This window comes from Harpia harpyja, chromosome Z, assembly GCF_026419915.1.
Source record: "Harpia harpyja isolate bHarHar1 chromosome Z, bHarHar1 primary haplotype, whole genome shotgun sequence".
Lineage (NCBI taxonomy): Eukaryota > Metazoa > Chordata > Aves > Accipitriformes > Accipitridae > Harpia > Harpia harpyja.
In genome coordinates this window covers 110815013-110830659 of record NC_068969.1, presented here as the reverse complement: position 1 = coordinate 110830659, position 15647 = coordinate 110815013, and the positions used below count along the sequence as shown (strand labels likewise).

The window sequence follows — 15647 nt, the reverse complement described above, 5'->3', positions numbered from 1 at the left end:
TCAAAACACTCGTCGTATACCTTCAGCCACTCTGGGTGTTCAGTGCTAAGATCTAACACAACACATACCTCAACAGTGGTAAAACGGGTAATCCCATTGATTTCCGTCTGGGGCAGGTCATTCACATACTCTTCCAGGTAAGGGTTTTAGTTTCTGTCCTGGTTTAACCCCAGCCAGCAACTAGGCACCACGCAGCCGCTCACTCACTTCCCCCCCACCCAGTGGGATGGGGGAGAAAATCGGGAAAAAAGAAGCAAAACCTGCGGGTTGAGATAAGAACGGTTTAATAGAACAGAAAAGGAGAAACTAATAATGGTAATGATAACACTAATAAAATGACAACAGCAATAATGAAAGGATTGGAATGTACAAATGATGTGCAGTGCAATTGCTCACCACCCGCCGACCGACACCCCGCCAGTCCCCGAGCGGCGATTCCCCGCCCCCACTTCCCAGTTCCTATACTAGATGTCATGTCCCATGGTATGGATTACCTCTTTGGCCAGTTTGGGTCAGCTGCCCTGGCTGTCCACCCTCCCAACTTCTTGTGCCCCTCCAGCTTTCTCGCTGGCTGGGCATGAGAAGCTGAAAAATCCTTGACTTTAGACTAAACACTACTGAGCAACAACTGAAAACATCAGTGTTATCAACATTCTTCGCATACTGAACTCAAAACATAGCACTGTACCAGCTACTAGGAAGACAGTTAACTCTATCCCAGCTGAAACCAGGACAGTTTCCCATCTAACCAAGTTAGCTACCTGTCATCATGGAAGACTGCTGGTTTGGATGATCTTCTCTCCGCTGACATCAACCAGCCTCTCTCACCTTTCACATTGTAGCTGTTTGGCAATTTTTTTTCACACTGATGTAAAACATTTGAATGTAACAACATTAGTTCATCGTTCTGACTCCTTTTGTTTCGGTTCAGGTGACTACTGCTGTCAGTTATTTATTCTAAAACGTACTGTGATCTAAATGCAGCATGCATAGATAAAATAAACAGAAATAAACCAGAGGAAATACACTGTATACTCAAATCACATAGTCCTTTGTGACTTGGAAAGCTGTCGTCTGATAGAGATGTCTGCTATTTTGTAAGATTTCTTAGTAAGGGGCAGGAAAAAAGATAACAGTGTAGTATCTCAGAAGTGCAACACATTTTATTCAAAATAGCAAAGGCTGCAGATGGGCTGGCTTTGACTGCATGAATTGTATATGAAGCTATCTCAGATTTTATTTTGCTTTTCCTCTACACAAGCATATCATAAACATAGGCTCATTTAAGTTTTCCCTGGTTTTTACAAAGCAATGTTTTCCATAAGGAAATTTCTCCCTGGAAAGCAAGAGCCTCTTTATAAAATGTTTGAGATCAAAAGCACGTAGTATTTTAGAAAAGCAAACATTCTCCCCACCTGAAATTGAGAGTACAGGGGAAAATTCTCCAGAAGAACCTTCTGTGTCACTGATTCGAGGCAATCTTTTCATTTAGGAAGCACCTTAAAATCAAAAAGGTTTCTTGCATCTTCCATCCATGTGTGAATTCTGTTTCAGAAAATCCCCCATCTAGTGGCTAGAAATATTTTGTAGCCTAAATTTGTCTCTAGCTAGCATCTCCCATTTGTTTCACAGAAAAATTTCCCATTAGCTTTAATAGCTTTTCTTTTTCTTGGTTGTCTTTTACCTTGATTTATTAAACTTGCAAAAACTGACCAGACATGAAATCTTTCTCAGACTGTATTTAGATTTTTTCTAACTTTTTCTTTTTTTCTTTTTTTTTTTTTCTTTTTTCCTAATATATGCTAGCATTATTGGTGTCTCCAGCCATTCAAAGTTGCTGTGAGTGTTAACGCAATTCAGAGAGCAGATAAGATTTTGGAAAAAACTACCGTCTTCACTTCTTGCTGTTCATCATGTATATGTTTGCGCATTGTTATTACAAAGTCTATTTGATAAGATTCAATGGGCAGAAGAATGATTGCAAATGACTTTTTACTTGACAAGTCAATCTAAAAATTCAGGAATGAGTTCCAAAAGAGTTAGTTATAAAGATGTTTGTCATTTTTCCAAGCCAATGAAACAGAAGTCAACATTCCAATTTTCAGGCATGAACATTTGAAAAGGTCGTACATTTTGGAAAATGATACCTAGGGTCTTGTGGGTTTGAAACCATCAGAAAAACCAGAACTGTTCAAACCACCCAGTATTTCAGAGATACAATAGTAATAATAAAATGCTTGTCTAGTTGCTGAAATAGTCTAACTTCGAGATTGTAACATTTTTACACACACACACACACACATATATATATATATACAAACACCTTATCAAAAGAATAAAATCAGGTATGTTCAACATGCCCTGCCCATGTTTTTAGAAAGTTCTTTAATTTTACAGTTTGATAGAGGGAAGGATGTCTCTTAAACTTTTAGCGCATTTATTGCTTTTTCTTTTCTGTGACAAAGTCTCTTCCTCTGGTGCATACTTTGTTAATATGATCTACTGTTCTGGTTTTAGACTCTGTAGCTTCTTTGCCACCTTCTCTATGATAATAATACCTATACACTTTCTTCTTTTCTCATGAACTTCATCAACTAATCTATAAATCCACTGATTTTACCATATTATATTATTTTTAAGTCCATCTTCTATGCTGGTATCTTTGAAACCTCAATGTCTATAAAAACCCAAGTTAAAGATCCACTGGAATAGTGGATCTAAACTAAAGTGACTCAACCGTACGGAATCACAGATCTCTGAGTTGCAACTACTGTGGTCATTTTGTTAGCCTATTTAAAGTGCAGGATTTTGTGATGAGAGTAAAGATTCTTTTGGAAATGGATTAATATACAGTTATACACAGCACCCAGGAGAGTACGAATACATGGAAGTTCTTGGGTGAATAAAGAGGGATAGGAAGCTCAGGATGAGATATTCACATCAGAGATACTATTACTATAAAGAATATTGCGTAAGCTCGCAACATACTCTCCAGCCTTGAAAAATAGGTATAGGACTACTTTCAAAGTTGTTGGTATAAATCAAATTTAGAACAAGTTATAAGGACAGTGGGATTCTACTGTATCTGCTCTCACAACTGCATCGGTATTGAAGCATTTTTTCTATTGACCTATGGGCTCACACAAACACATATATTTTAAAAAGTTGGTACCTTCTTTACATGGAATTTAATATTGTTGCACTGATCAAAAGGATGCTTTAGAATAAATAATATAACCTCAGCCTTTTTTTCTAAGCATGGCATTTCCTACTGGGAGGTAAATAAAATATTAGAAAGGGTGTAGGAATTACATTGGAAGTAGCAGACAGGACTAAGTTTATCATTCATAGAAAATATATATTTCAGTGCCAACATCGATATCATGTATACCTTTCTAGATAGTTAATGAACATTGGATAAGCATAATTGGAAACAACTAAAAATTAAATGCAGGATCTGCACGCCTTTTTTATTTGAAAAATGCAAGAGAACTTTAAAGTTACATAGTTACTCATGCATATCAGGCTTACATTTATTCAGCTGAGGCTATCTGCACTTGCTTAGCCACAGATGGATATAAAGAAGATACTATTCATCTGAAACAATGATCCTTTTACTTATTGTAGTTGCCATGTGATGTACATGTCCCATTTAAATGGAATGATCTTCACAGTGTTATAAAATATTCATTAAAAATTTTCAGGCAACTTGCAATTCAAAATGTTTCACAATATCTGCTATGGATTAAAAGGTTTTGTTTTGTTTTGGTTTTTACCATTTTTTAACGGACTCTGCTTTTACATGTATATGTATTTATTCAAATATCGGTCTTATCCATTTATTCTGTTTTAATATCCTGCTTTAAAGCCACATTTTGATTCAGTGCTTTATGTGTGGCATAAATTAGAGTTAAAGGTCCCTAATTTATAGATCTGTAAAAATTTCGAGCAGTATTATTTGGATTTCCAAAGGAAAATGGTCACAACTGTATCTGATGATGGTTTGGATTTGTTAGGTGTGAGTGTAAATTTATATGGAAAAAAGGATAATGGATAAGGAGAAAAGGAGGGACCAAGGAGAATATTTTCATGAAGTAGCATGGAATACCCGTGCCATTTTTGTATTAGTTTTCAAAATTAATTTGCTCTGGAAAATGACTTTGGAACTGATGTTAGTATCAGGGAAGAGGCCAGTATATTCCAGCTGAGGCAGCTGTCCTGCTGGGGAGCCCAGACAGAGTTGGTTATAAACATGTCTAATTCCCGAGGCTCCAGCTGAGTTGTGTGGTTTCATGCCAGCGGTGATTGAGCTTTCCTTTCCTCTGGGAAGCATTCCACCAAATTCTGACCATCATTCAGAACTAATTTCTGCATGTCTAGCAGCCAAGACTGTGGAATATCTGGTAAATCTGGACATGACTGTTGTTGTACATCTGATCTGATATTTTGAGACTTCCTTGTCCCCTGTCCTCACAAAGTAAGGGGTTTGTTGTTCGACGTCAAAAGCTAGCTGTTCCTTTCCCTTAGAGAAAATGGCCTGTTATGCCTGCTCTGAAAATGCTTGCTGCACTAATATTCAGTAGGGTTTAACAGAAAATGCAAATTCTTATTTTAAAGAACACACAGAGGAAGATGGGTTGCATTTCCCACCTCTTATACCCCAGTTTCCTTATTCTACATTGTAATTCAGTGATTAAACAGATCAGCGTACCTCCATTCCTTCTGTCTGAGAAAACAAAACCATGTAACCTGTTTCTGGAAGAGGGTGCTAATCCCCATGCAAGAGGTGACAAGCACTAAAGAGGCCAAAGAGGTTCCTTACCCTGGTAATTAGGAGGAGCTCTTGACAAAGAGCTGTCATGGAAGCACTTGTGGGATAAAATGCATGTAAAAGGAAGCTTTTATTCACTGTTTCCCTAGCCAGCTGATGGCAAGATGTTTTCATTTCATTATGTACAGTGCTTCTCTGAACACCTTTCTCAAATTCTGTACCTCTCCAGATTCATTTTATATATAACCAAAGCAGCTCATGCAGAGCTCTGGACTGAGACTAGGATCAGGCATATACAAGTCAGTGTTGTTGCACTTGACATTACAAGACATAAGTTCTTCTTCTGATCTGCCTCTAAAGCACTTTGTGCAGCCTAGGTTCCTGTAAAAGTTTTGATGATGCATATTCACACACACAGAGTGGTCTGGGGGATATAAATTTTACACGTCCCAGTGGCTAACATTTTGCATGTTACAGTAGAAAGTATGATGCTTCCAAATTATTTCAGTCCTCTTAGATCCTGTGGATTTGATGAGGATATAAATGATGTATTGATTTGGGGCTGTCTCAGGAGAGAGCAAAAATGTTTACCATGATTTCTGTGTGTCCTCTGAGAATTTCCATTTCAGTTCTAACAACAGATTTTGTGATGCAAGCATAGCTCCAAAAAGAAACAGAATGAGATCAGATACAGAGTAGTTTGCTTTTACAAAAAAAAGCTTGGCAGGAAAAAGCAGCAGGTAGTAAAGCAAATTGAATTCATTTGTGGTACAGGCCCTCAGAAAACTCAAAATGTGTAGGCATAAACCATATGAACAGCATCTCTGTTAGCTGCCTCTGCTTCTCAGAGCAAACTAGGCAGATCACATTAGGCATCAATTTATTCTTCATAAACCACTAACAGTTATCAGATGGAGGTGCCTAAAAATCTGTCGTGATTAAAAAACCAGGTGTCCTGGAAATGAAAGTGTCCAAACATACACAGTACTTAAAAGTAATGCATCTGACAACAGATAATACAGAAGACATGAGTGTCACTGCACGTAGATTTATTCCCCTATAATATGTATAGACTGAATGAGCTTTTTTTACACAGTTATCCTCTCTGAGTTACTATGAATTTATAATGCTGCTTCTTAAAATTTATATTTGTCTACACTAAAGATGCAATAATTTATTAACATGGTAATAAATGTTTAATACTCAGTGTCTGTATCATTTTGTAAAACTATCTCCTTAACCCCCTGATTCTTGAAAATATAAGGAGGATAAACATTAAACTAAAACAATGCGGTTTTAAAAATGGGTGTATTAATACACAGAATTTTTAAAATGTCGCACTTCTTGTTCATAACCTCTGCTATTGAAGGTAACTGAGATGTTCAAGGCATAAGGCAGAATCTCATGTTTGATTTAACGTGTTGTGACTGATAGTTATCATTCAGGTGGGGTACTTTTTTTTAAACAAATGTCCACATAGCAGCTATAGAGGAATTTTAATGCAGGCATTAAAAAAACATGCAAAATTAAAATAATGAAATTGGCTTAAAAATCAAGCCAATATTTAAAAAAAAAAAATCAGTTAGGTCCTATTTTTTTGTCCTTCTGTTCAATAGATATTCATCTATTTCCCTTTTGAAGGTCTTCACAGCTCTCAGTGCTAGGTAGATACCTTTACTTTTCAAATGAGCTGAGATTCAAACTCCTGAGGAAAACCAATAAAGACAAAATAACTTCCCACATTGTTCTGATAACTGATGATATTACTGTGACCACTGAATACCCAAGCCCACTTTCGTGGTTATTCAAAGTCCGTGAACTCAAATACACCATAAGTCAAATCAGGTACTGCAGTTAGTGGCATTTTGTAACATCATGAAAACTTTTATGAATCAGCTTTGTAAATTATATTTTATGTTTTCTTCATGGCAGTTTTCATCTGTATACAATATCAGGTTAACAGTATTTACCAAGTGTTAAAAAGATATAACATTTTAATACAGCAGTTGTTAAAATGCAGTTTAAAATGGAAGAGAGTAAGACAATTAAAGATGTTTCATTCATGTTTTTTCCATTAATCCGTTCTTAGTTACCACTATAACGCCAATGCATTCTTGCAGCTGTAGATATAAGACTGAATTTTGTCTCATTTTCTAAGCTGAATCCTGGATGAGTGAGTTCTCTGCTTCTTCTTTTCTCTGTTGTCATTTAAAGACTAATATAATTCTTTTTTCTTCCCTTTGTCTTTCTCCTGTCCAGCAATGACAATGCAGTTCATAAGCCATCGGTTCCCTGACTATCATGATCCAACTATAGGTGAGTAGAGATTATTCTCTTCTTCATCCCTTTCAAACTCTCCGCCTATTCGAGATTGCATACAGTGAGAAGCTCTCCTAAATAGAACTTAGACAGAAGCAAGATTTGTAAACTTTAGTTGAAACCTTAATTTTGTGATGACAATTAAATCGTGTCATGGTCATACCATAGTTATTTCTTCCTGAAATACTTTGTGCAAAATCTCTTTCAACAACAGAATTGTGGCTCCATGCTCTACCATTATTAATGTCTGTGCAATTATAATGACAGAATACAAAACAAAAATCTTACAAAATAGAAAGCAGTCTTTCAAAGTACTAAAATAATGTAAAAACTCCACTCTGGAGTGTGTTTTTAAAAGTTTTGTTATTTTAGTGCTGTTTTCCACGTTTAAACTGTTAGTTGACCTTCTCTAGAAAAATCAAGTGAGTACTGAATTTATTATACTAGAGTTGTGCTCTGGGATCACACACTCTGCTGACTCCATTGGGTTTACCTGCATTATAAACTTAAGTAATGATGAATATTCACATGTATCTGCAATACACTGAAAGTCATCATCTTTAGATGCCGACCATTTTACATGACTATATGGCTGGAGTACAATGGGACAATCTGAGCTGGAAGAGAGATCTGGGATGAATTCTGGCTGAGCTGATTTTCTATTTCTAAAACAGTTAACTCAAAAAGGCTGTGGCAAAAATTGTGTCTCATTAAAACATTTCAACTGGTTTTCCCCCCTTCTAAGTTGGGTACAAATTTGGAAGATATTTACAGGGTATAAACCCAAGTAACTTAATGCCTTGAACAGCCCTGGATTCCTCTTGTTGTATTGGGTATAACCTGTGCACATCCTGCCAGACACCTGTATAGACATAGTCCTGGGCAGCCTGCTGTCAGTAGCCCTGCTTGAGCAGGGGTTTGGCCCAGATGACTTCCAGAAGTCCCTGACAACCTCAACCATTCTCTGACTCAATGATGTCAAGAATGGTTGTCAAAAGCCTGGGTTTTTTTCTTGCCGTTGAGCATCTTCTGGGCACTACTATAATTACTAATATGAATCAGTGTAGTAAAAAATGTACATCACATCGAGGTAGAAATCAGCAGAACTGAATATTTATTCATTTAAGGGTAGTTTTATTAGTTAGTTTTACTTATACGAAAAAGCTCTTATAGGGACTATCCACGTGCAGTATGTAGTTATACGTAGGGGAAGATGGCAGAATCTGGGCCTGATAAGTGAGAGGCACTAAAAATATTGACACTTACAAAGGTTGCTTGGGGGGGGGGGGAAGACTTTTCCAGCCCCCTCAGCCAAAATAATTTTTTTCTCATCTTTGAAATTTTCAAATCTTTCAAATGCAGGTTTAACCTCTATAAAATTACTGCATTGCTAAGTAGAACAACTAATGGTAGTATTTCTTTTAATTTGTTATTTCTCTAGTATTCCACATTTCCTGGATATTAACTTCTAGTAAATTGTGGTATTTTAATGATGAAAAAAAATGTATAAACTCTTCATGCCACTAGTAATTTTATAACCATTAAAAATATCACAAAATAAAAACGAGATGTGTCAACTCTAAAGAAGGCAAAGCTACTATGGAATTGCTACAAATTCATTTGGTGCACACAGGAAAAAAATGATCATTAGATCTAATTGGAAAAGAGGAGCATTAGTAGTTACTGACATCTTTAAGTTATGTACATACACCCATCTTTATTATTAACTATCCACCTGCCATCTGTTTTTATCCATATATTGTATCTTGTCATAATCTTAACTTATTGGTCTCTAGACACTACCACAATATGAATAATAGATAATCATAAAGAGAAGGAAAGCTTATGATGCATTATAAGTACATACTGCAGGAATGCCTAGAGGATCTAATGAGGATGAAGGTCTCCTTGAGTAAGATGCAGCTTCTACTTGGTAAAACCAACATTCTAAATAGCAGAAGAGAAAGGGAGATAGAGAACAGAGAAATGAAATATTGAATTCAAACTCACACAGCTGGCTGGAGGCAGAACTGGAAGTACAACTCTTGAGTTTTATCTGTTCAGCACTTCTGCCTCTCAGAACATGCCGAGGACATCTTGAGAAAGGTTTATTTCTATTCATGCTCTAAACCATGTACTAAACAGCAGAGTATAATCTTGGGCTAAGTACGTACATTTCCTCTTGGGTAAATTTGTGGTATGACCCCCCAAAAGTGAACATAAACCCAAAAACCAAATAGAAGCAATCATTTGTTATCTGACTTGTAATAACAAATACAATAAAAAATGTCAGTACACTGAAAAAGTTAATACTGTTGAGATTGCTGTTACTACTTTTGAGCCCCTGATTTCAAATCACAGAATTCATCTCATGGCTTTTTGTACATCCACTGGTAGACATGTTTTAACTACTTCCCATCAGTCTAATAAAACATTACAGTTCTAGAGAATTTTCTGGGTTGCCAGTAAGAAAGGTGATCCAAAATGAGCATATCCAGGGCCAAGGCTGTGCTGATACCTGGAGTTGCCAGAGGGGAGGTTATTCCTCGAAGGTCGCAAGGAGCTAGCCACAAACAGATGCTTTGTGTCACGGGGAAGTTATCCTGTTGGGATAGAACATTGGTCTGTCTAGTCAGAGTTTTGTTTCTCACAGAAACCCAGCAGGAGACAATGAGGAAAGGAAAAAAACAGGGCACACATGAAATGTAGCTTCACTCCAGCTGAGTGGCAAAGCAGAAAATTGAGTATGGCTTTTCAGCTATGTCTGAGATCACTGATCTCTCTGGATATCGATATAGTGCCTTTCCTTTGTGTCGTACATTTTAGGCCACTTTCATTCCTCAGCAATTTGTATCCTGTTTATGGAACTCATGAGCTGCCCTGCACTTCTCTGGGCACACTGACCTCAGGTTTTAGTGTACTTCTTTGGAAATAACTTGCTCTGCCTACCTGTGGTTTTATTTGTCTTAGGGCATTTAAAGGAACAAGAGTCTCTGTAGGTGTCACTGAGAGGGTGATATTCAGTAGTAACCAACCTGCTTTGTCTACTGTTCTCCAGTTGAGCTTTAAGATAAGGTCTATTGTTTCTTTTACTTTACATGGACATAAGAAACTAATAAATACGTTATGTATTTTCTTCTAATGTTCTTGCACTAGCTCCCCTATTATTTATGTTTTCTGTGGTGTGAAATTGTAGCAGCAGTGACCACGATACTTAACTGTGCAAATTTAGCCATGATTTAAGTAGGTAGTGCTGGCAGAATTGATACTGGACCTCCTTGTGTTTGATGGGGCTTTTTCTAAGAGCTGTCCTAATAGAAATGGATGGGCAGGGGGTTATGAAATTATGGGACCTTTGTGAATAACATCATTGTGTTTGAAATCCCAGAAGTCTATCACTTTCAGTTTTACAGGCAAGACTTCAATGACCCCTGGGGCTACTAAATGTTTATAATCACTTTGTCCATTTTATCTTTTCATTGTCCACCTTAAGTATTGATATGCGAGTGGAATACTAATTTCAGCTGGTTTTCATTTCTGTAGCTTCTTGTGAAATATATTTGCATCTAGGTAAAGAAGACAGGGGACAATAAACCGTTCCCAAAGCACATGAGTATAGGACTGATACAATCTGGTTGATATCCTAGCTGAAATGCAGAACCAAACCCCATTCAGTCCGTACAAAAGAGCCACAAAACCATCTTGTATGATCAGTTAGGAACCCATAAAAAGCCTGAAACAAGGAATCTACAATAGTTTTTGCTTTGACTTAACATTAAATGGCTGCCAACTGGTTTTCATGTTTTATTTCATAAGAGTCCAAATCTTTTCAATCCTAAAAAATGTTCTGAAGCTTGATTCTTTTGGTATAAAGAACACATTTTATGTGCTGACCTATTCCTTGCTCCATAGAAGCACACCCGTGGGCAATTGACATTTCAAGATTTTTAGAAGATTTTTTTTTTTCTCCTTATTTTATTTTTATTTTATACTTTATCTGTAAACTGATAAGACAGTGAGCTTTAGGGGAGTCTAAAGATGAGAATATATTTCTTTTTTGTCTAGTTCAACATGAGGCTACGGTAAAAATTGCTTACTGTTACTGACCACAGAATACAGAAGCCTTTAATATGCTGCCAAATGTGCTTCCCCTTCCCACTTCTGCTTCCCTCCAAACACACAGTTAGGAATTTATCCTAAACATTGTGCAGTAATAATCATGTAGCTTTAAAAATCCAGAGGTTTTATTTTTCCCTTTTTTGTGACAGTCCCTAGGAACATAGATTTTCCCTATCATTCCTTTTCATTGTGGTTCGACGTTATGTTACCAATGCATTAGAGTTTTCTTTTTCTACCGTGACTCACATCTCTAGCAATATAGTAGAAATATACAATTCAAATATAATGGTGCTTTGTATTTACAACATTTTTTCTGTTATCCACTGACATTTTTGAAATATTACAGGAGATCTTGATCACAGAAAGCTGCTGCTACTGTGAGATGATGCAGAATTTTTGTTAAAAGGATATTTCAGTTGCTACATTATGTGATACTTGTGCTTATAGATTTGTATGTCATGCATACATATATTTCCAATGTGCTAATTTTGATCCTAAAAGAGCTATGCAAATAGATTTATAATTATTTTCATGTTTTTCTTTCTGGGTTTGTAATTTATAGAAGGAGTGCCTATACTTTTGAAGAAATTACTGGATGTTGTGATGGATAGTCCAACACTTTTTTTAAGTCCAAGACTTTTTTAAAGACTAGTATGGATTTATTTGAGGGAGGAGGCTGCTTTTTGTTTTGGGTTTTTTGTTTGTTTGTTTGTTTGTTTTTTAAGTGGTGCATTTTTGTTCCAGTAAGAATTTATTCAGAGGAGTCCTCTGTACAGTGTGAATCAGACATACGAGGTCAAAATAAATGATCACAATAAATGGTCCCTTCTGATGTATGAAACGGTCTTTTATTTTAGCTGGTTGTCTTAGTTTGGAAAAACTGATAAGATCTTGAGAAACTCAAACTGCAGACATTATATACAGATATAAATAAATGTGCATACACATAAATACACAAATAGATGTGTCAGTATTTCTTTAAAATATAGAGTAAACATTGATTAAAAAGTTAAATGCTACCTGAAATGCTAATTTTAATGCTGTCAGTTTGAGTTTAATGCCACTTCAAGATAAAGCAGGAATAATGACTGTATTTTGGGCTTGCTACAAACATTGCAATTCAGAATTTTGAGACAGAAACATATTATTTTTGTAAACAAATGGGGAGGGGAAGGATGAAATTCTTTCAGTATTAGACTGTATGTGGGCAAAATTTCAGAGGTTAGCACTTCATGAAAATGAAATTATTTCAGTGCACATTTAATATTTAATTGTAGTCAACAATGGGAACAATTTCCAAGTGGCAGTGGATGTGATCATTTTCTGGAACAAATGAATAAGAGCAATTTACACTCTGTACAGTCTTTGGCAATATCAGAGAGAGTTAATGCAAGTAGAGTGGCAGGAAAGGAAGCATGACATAGCGTAGCAAACTGGACAGCCTCCAAGATGCTCATTAACCATGTGACTAATCTTAAAATGAATACATAATGCAAACGAGATGCGAAAGCAGCTTCCTGTTTTGGTGAGATATCACTGCATGAGATTGTGTCAAATGAGCAGTTGAGGGCATTAAGGCTGTGTCAATGTCAAACTTTAATTGAAATGGGTGTGGAATGGGAGGCACTCCAGCATTAAGGACATGAATTTCCATGAGGTTTCCTAACAAAGTAATGCATTCTCCCATGCATCAAATAAAACACATTTAAACTCATCTTTAATAAGATGGTGGAAATGTGTGGGTGAATTTGAGAAAAAAGATAAAATGTGACTGAAAATATTCTAAGGTTATATAATGCCTACCAAAAAATGTCTGTGTTATAAAGAATATTATGTCTGTTTTCAAGGTACAATAATGAAAACAGATAAAGCAAGGGAAAAACAAACTCATTAGTGATGACGGAGTGAAAGAAGACAAAGATGGAACACATCTACTAGATCAGGAGAGGGGGATCTTGCCACAAAAGTGCTACTAAAATTCATTTTTTAGGGTACAAAAAGTTTCCAGATCATTTCTACTCTTATCTATAACATGTATATGTGTATATTCCATCCCTAGTTTCATTCTCATTCTCATTTTTCCATAGAAGATAAAATACTTAGATTGGACTAAACAAGCCGCAATTGGATTTGAGCTCCAAAATTATTATTTTTTTTTAAAATTCATATGATCAATAGCTAAATAGTCATGACTGCCTTTCATTCATCATTCTCCATACATTTATTAGCCTTATCTCAAGCTGGATAAACAACTCATATAAAATGATCTGGAACCAGTACAATTTGTTTCCAAAGTCTGTCTCCAAGGGTATTCAGACTGATTGTGTAGACATACCTAAATTGCCTATGTTTGTGTTCCATATTCATCATCATTTAACATGAGAAATTAAGAATATATAAGAATACTGGTGTATGCATTTGAACCATATTCTTAAATCTGTGGTTTATTATTAGTTTTAATTTTTCTATCTGTTGGTGTTATCTTCACCGTACGTCACGTTAAGAGGTTAATACTCACTTTTGGTATAAAGCATTTTGTCTTATGTACACAAAGAAGAGCAAACAGAGATTATGCCTACTATGTTAGGACTAAGCTACGCATTCAGACACCTAAATCAGAATGTCTACACACGAGTTGTGTATCTAGATTCCGGTTATGTGGAATTCAGGGAGATTTAGGAGTGGAGATTTAGGTCTTTGCTCACTTCCCTTATCATAGGCTTTGAGAGCCGTTTGAGATGCCCTACAGTACCCTGCTTTGGTTCAGGATCCTGATCCAGAAGGCTGTGGATCTCCCACAGGTCTTGTGTCATCGTCATCTGGCCCACCTGTGGGTGTGACACAGGACCTATGGAACACCAGAACCCTTCTAGTCCAGTAAATGAAAGCCAGACAAGATTCCTGAGAGCATATCAAACAGCAAGAGTCAGGTATGGGCAGTTGAATAGCATCTATACTTATGTTAAGTGTAAGGGAATTTTAGATACCTACCTTGCATGTAGACACATATTTTGTAACTGTCTAAAGGTAGGTACCTGATGCTGAATTGCAGTGCCTTCCCTGACAGCTTGTCAGAACAAGGGCCTTCACAGATCATCATGATATCTCTCAGAGAGTCTGGATAGACGTCCTGCCGTAAAAAGAGGAAAATGACAGAGTAAGACTTGCCATGCAGAATCCTTGGTAAGGTGGCAAAAGGCGGGGAACACTGGCATGTGTCTGCCAGCGTAGGTGCTTCCACTGTAAGCTTAAAAAACTCCCATGAATAGAAAAGGAGGGAGTAGTATTAAGAAATTAACAATGTAAAAAGTGCCTAAGCTACTCAGTTAGTTTAGATTTCAATGAGGCAACAAAATATCTTCTGCTTAGTGTTGTTATTATATCCTGCCATGAAGGGAATTAGAAATTATTTGAAGCCATGGAGAATGGAGACTGGAAAATCATAGCAGATCTTTCTGTGATGGAAAAAAATTGATTAAAAAAAAAATCCCATTTCTCTTGGAAAGAATTTTTTTAAAAGGTGGTAGTTTCCCTTCAAAGAGCAGATTAATGATAGCTGGATCATCTCTCAACATTTCAGTCTGAGCTATACTCTCTAGCTTAGATGCATTCTCAGCTCAAGATGAGCTGTGATTCTTTACCCCTTCCTCTGTTGAGAACTTCAGTATTTTCCTCGTTAATGGAACAGTCTGGCCCCATTCTAAATATGTTGTGTTGCTCAGATACATGATCTTGAACTCTGCAGTTGAACTTTCTTTCTTGGGACTTTGCTTTGATAAGCCAATTATTCAGTCCTAAACAGTTTGCAGACTTCATGTATGAAAACCAAAGCAAGCAATTACATTTCCCTGTCCGTACTCAAGATGAATCATCTCTAAAATCCTGGACATACCCTTAATGTCTGCTACTGCTTTGTCACATTCATATTTTCTTACAAATGCAACTCATCATGCAATTATTTGAGCTCGCTGTCACTTAGCATTTTCAAAGACTCGGGAAACAGTGTTTAATCTAGTAATTTCCCTTTGCTAATATCTCTGATATAAACAATAGCAGACAAGCAAATGCTGTCTGTGTCTTTCTAGGGAGTGGGTGGCCCAGAGAGCTTCTCCCTTATCATTTTACTAAACACCTGCTCAGAGGTTGAAGGTTAATCAGAACACTTTGAAGAGCATTTAGGCTTCCAGTTTAGTCTTGGAAATGCAGTTGTCTTTCTGTGTCCATCACTTATGCCCCTAGAAAACTCAACATGGCAGCTATTGTAGCAGATTCACTTCAGCCACAGCGGTACCAGACAGTAGCTACAGTTATGAGTCTCTGCAGCATGCTGTGAGGTCTCAGGGAAGGAAATGCCATATTGTCGTGGTTTAAGCCCAGCCGGCACCAAAGCCACTTGGTCACTCCTTCCCCCCCAGCCCCGGCAGGATGGGGAGGAGAA

The 15647-nt window shown here is 36.8% G+C and overlaps 1 protein-coding gene across 1 annotated transcript in view; it reads left to right on the top strand.

The window, feature by feature from the left end:
• Positions 1-15647, top strand: part of RIT2 (Ras like without CAAX 2) — a 180376-nt gene that overhangs the window by 47007 nt on the left and 117722 nt on the right. The window contains exon 2 of the mRNA XM_052778893.1: positions 7031-7087. Within this exon, the coding sequence (XP_052634853.1) occupies positions 7031-7087 (57 nt within the window). The remainder of the gene's footprint in view (positions 1-7030; positions 7088-15647) is intronic.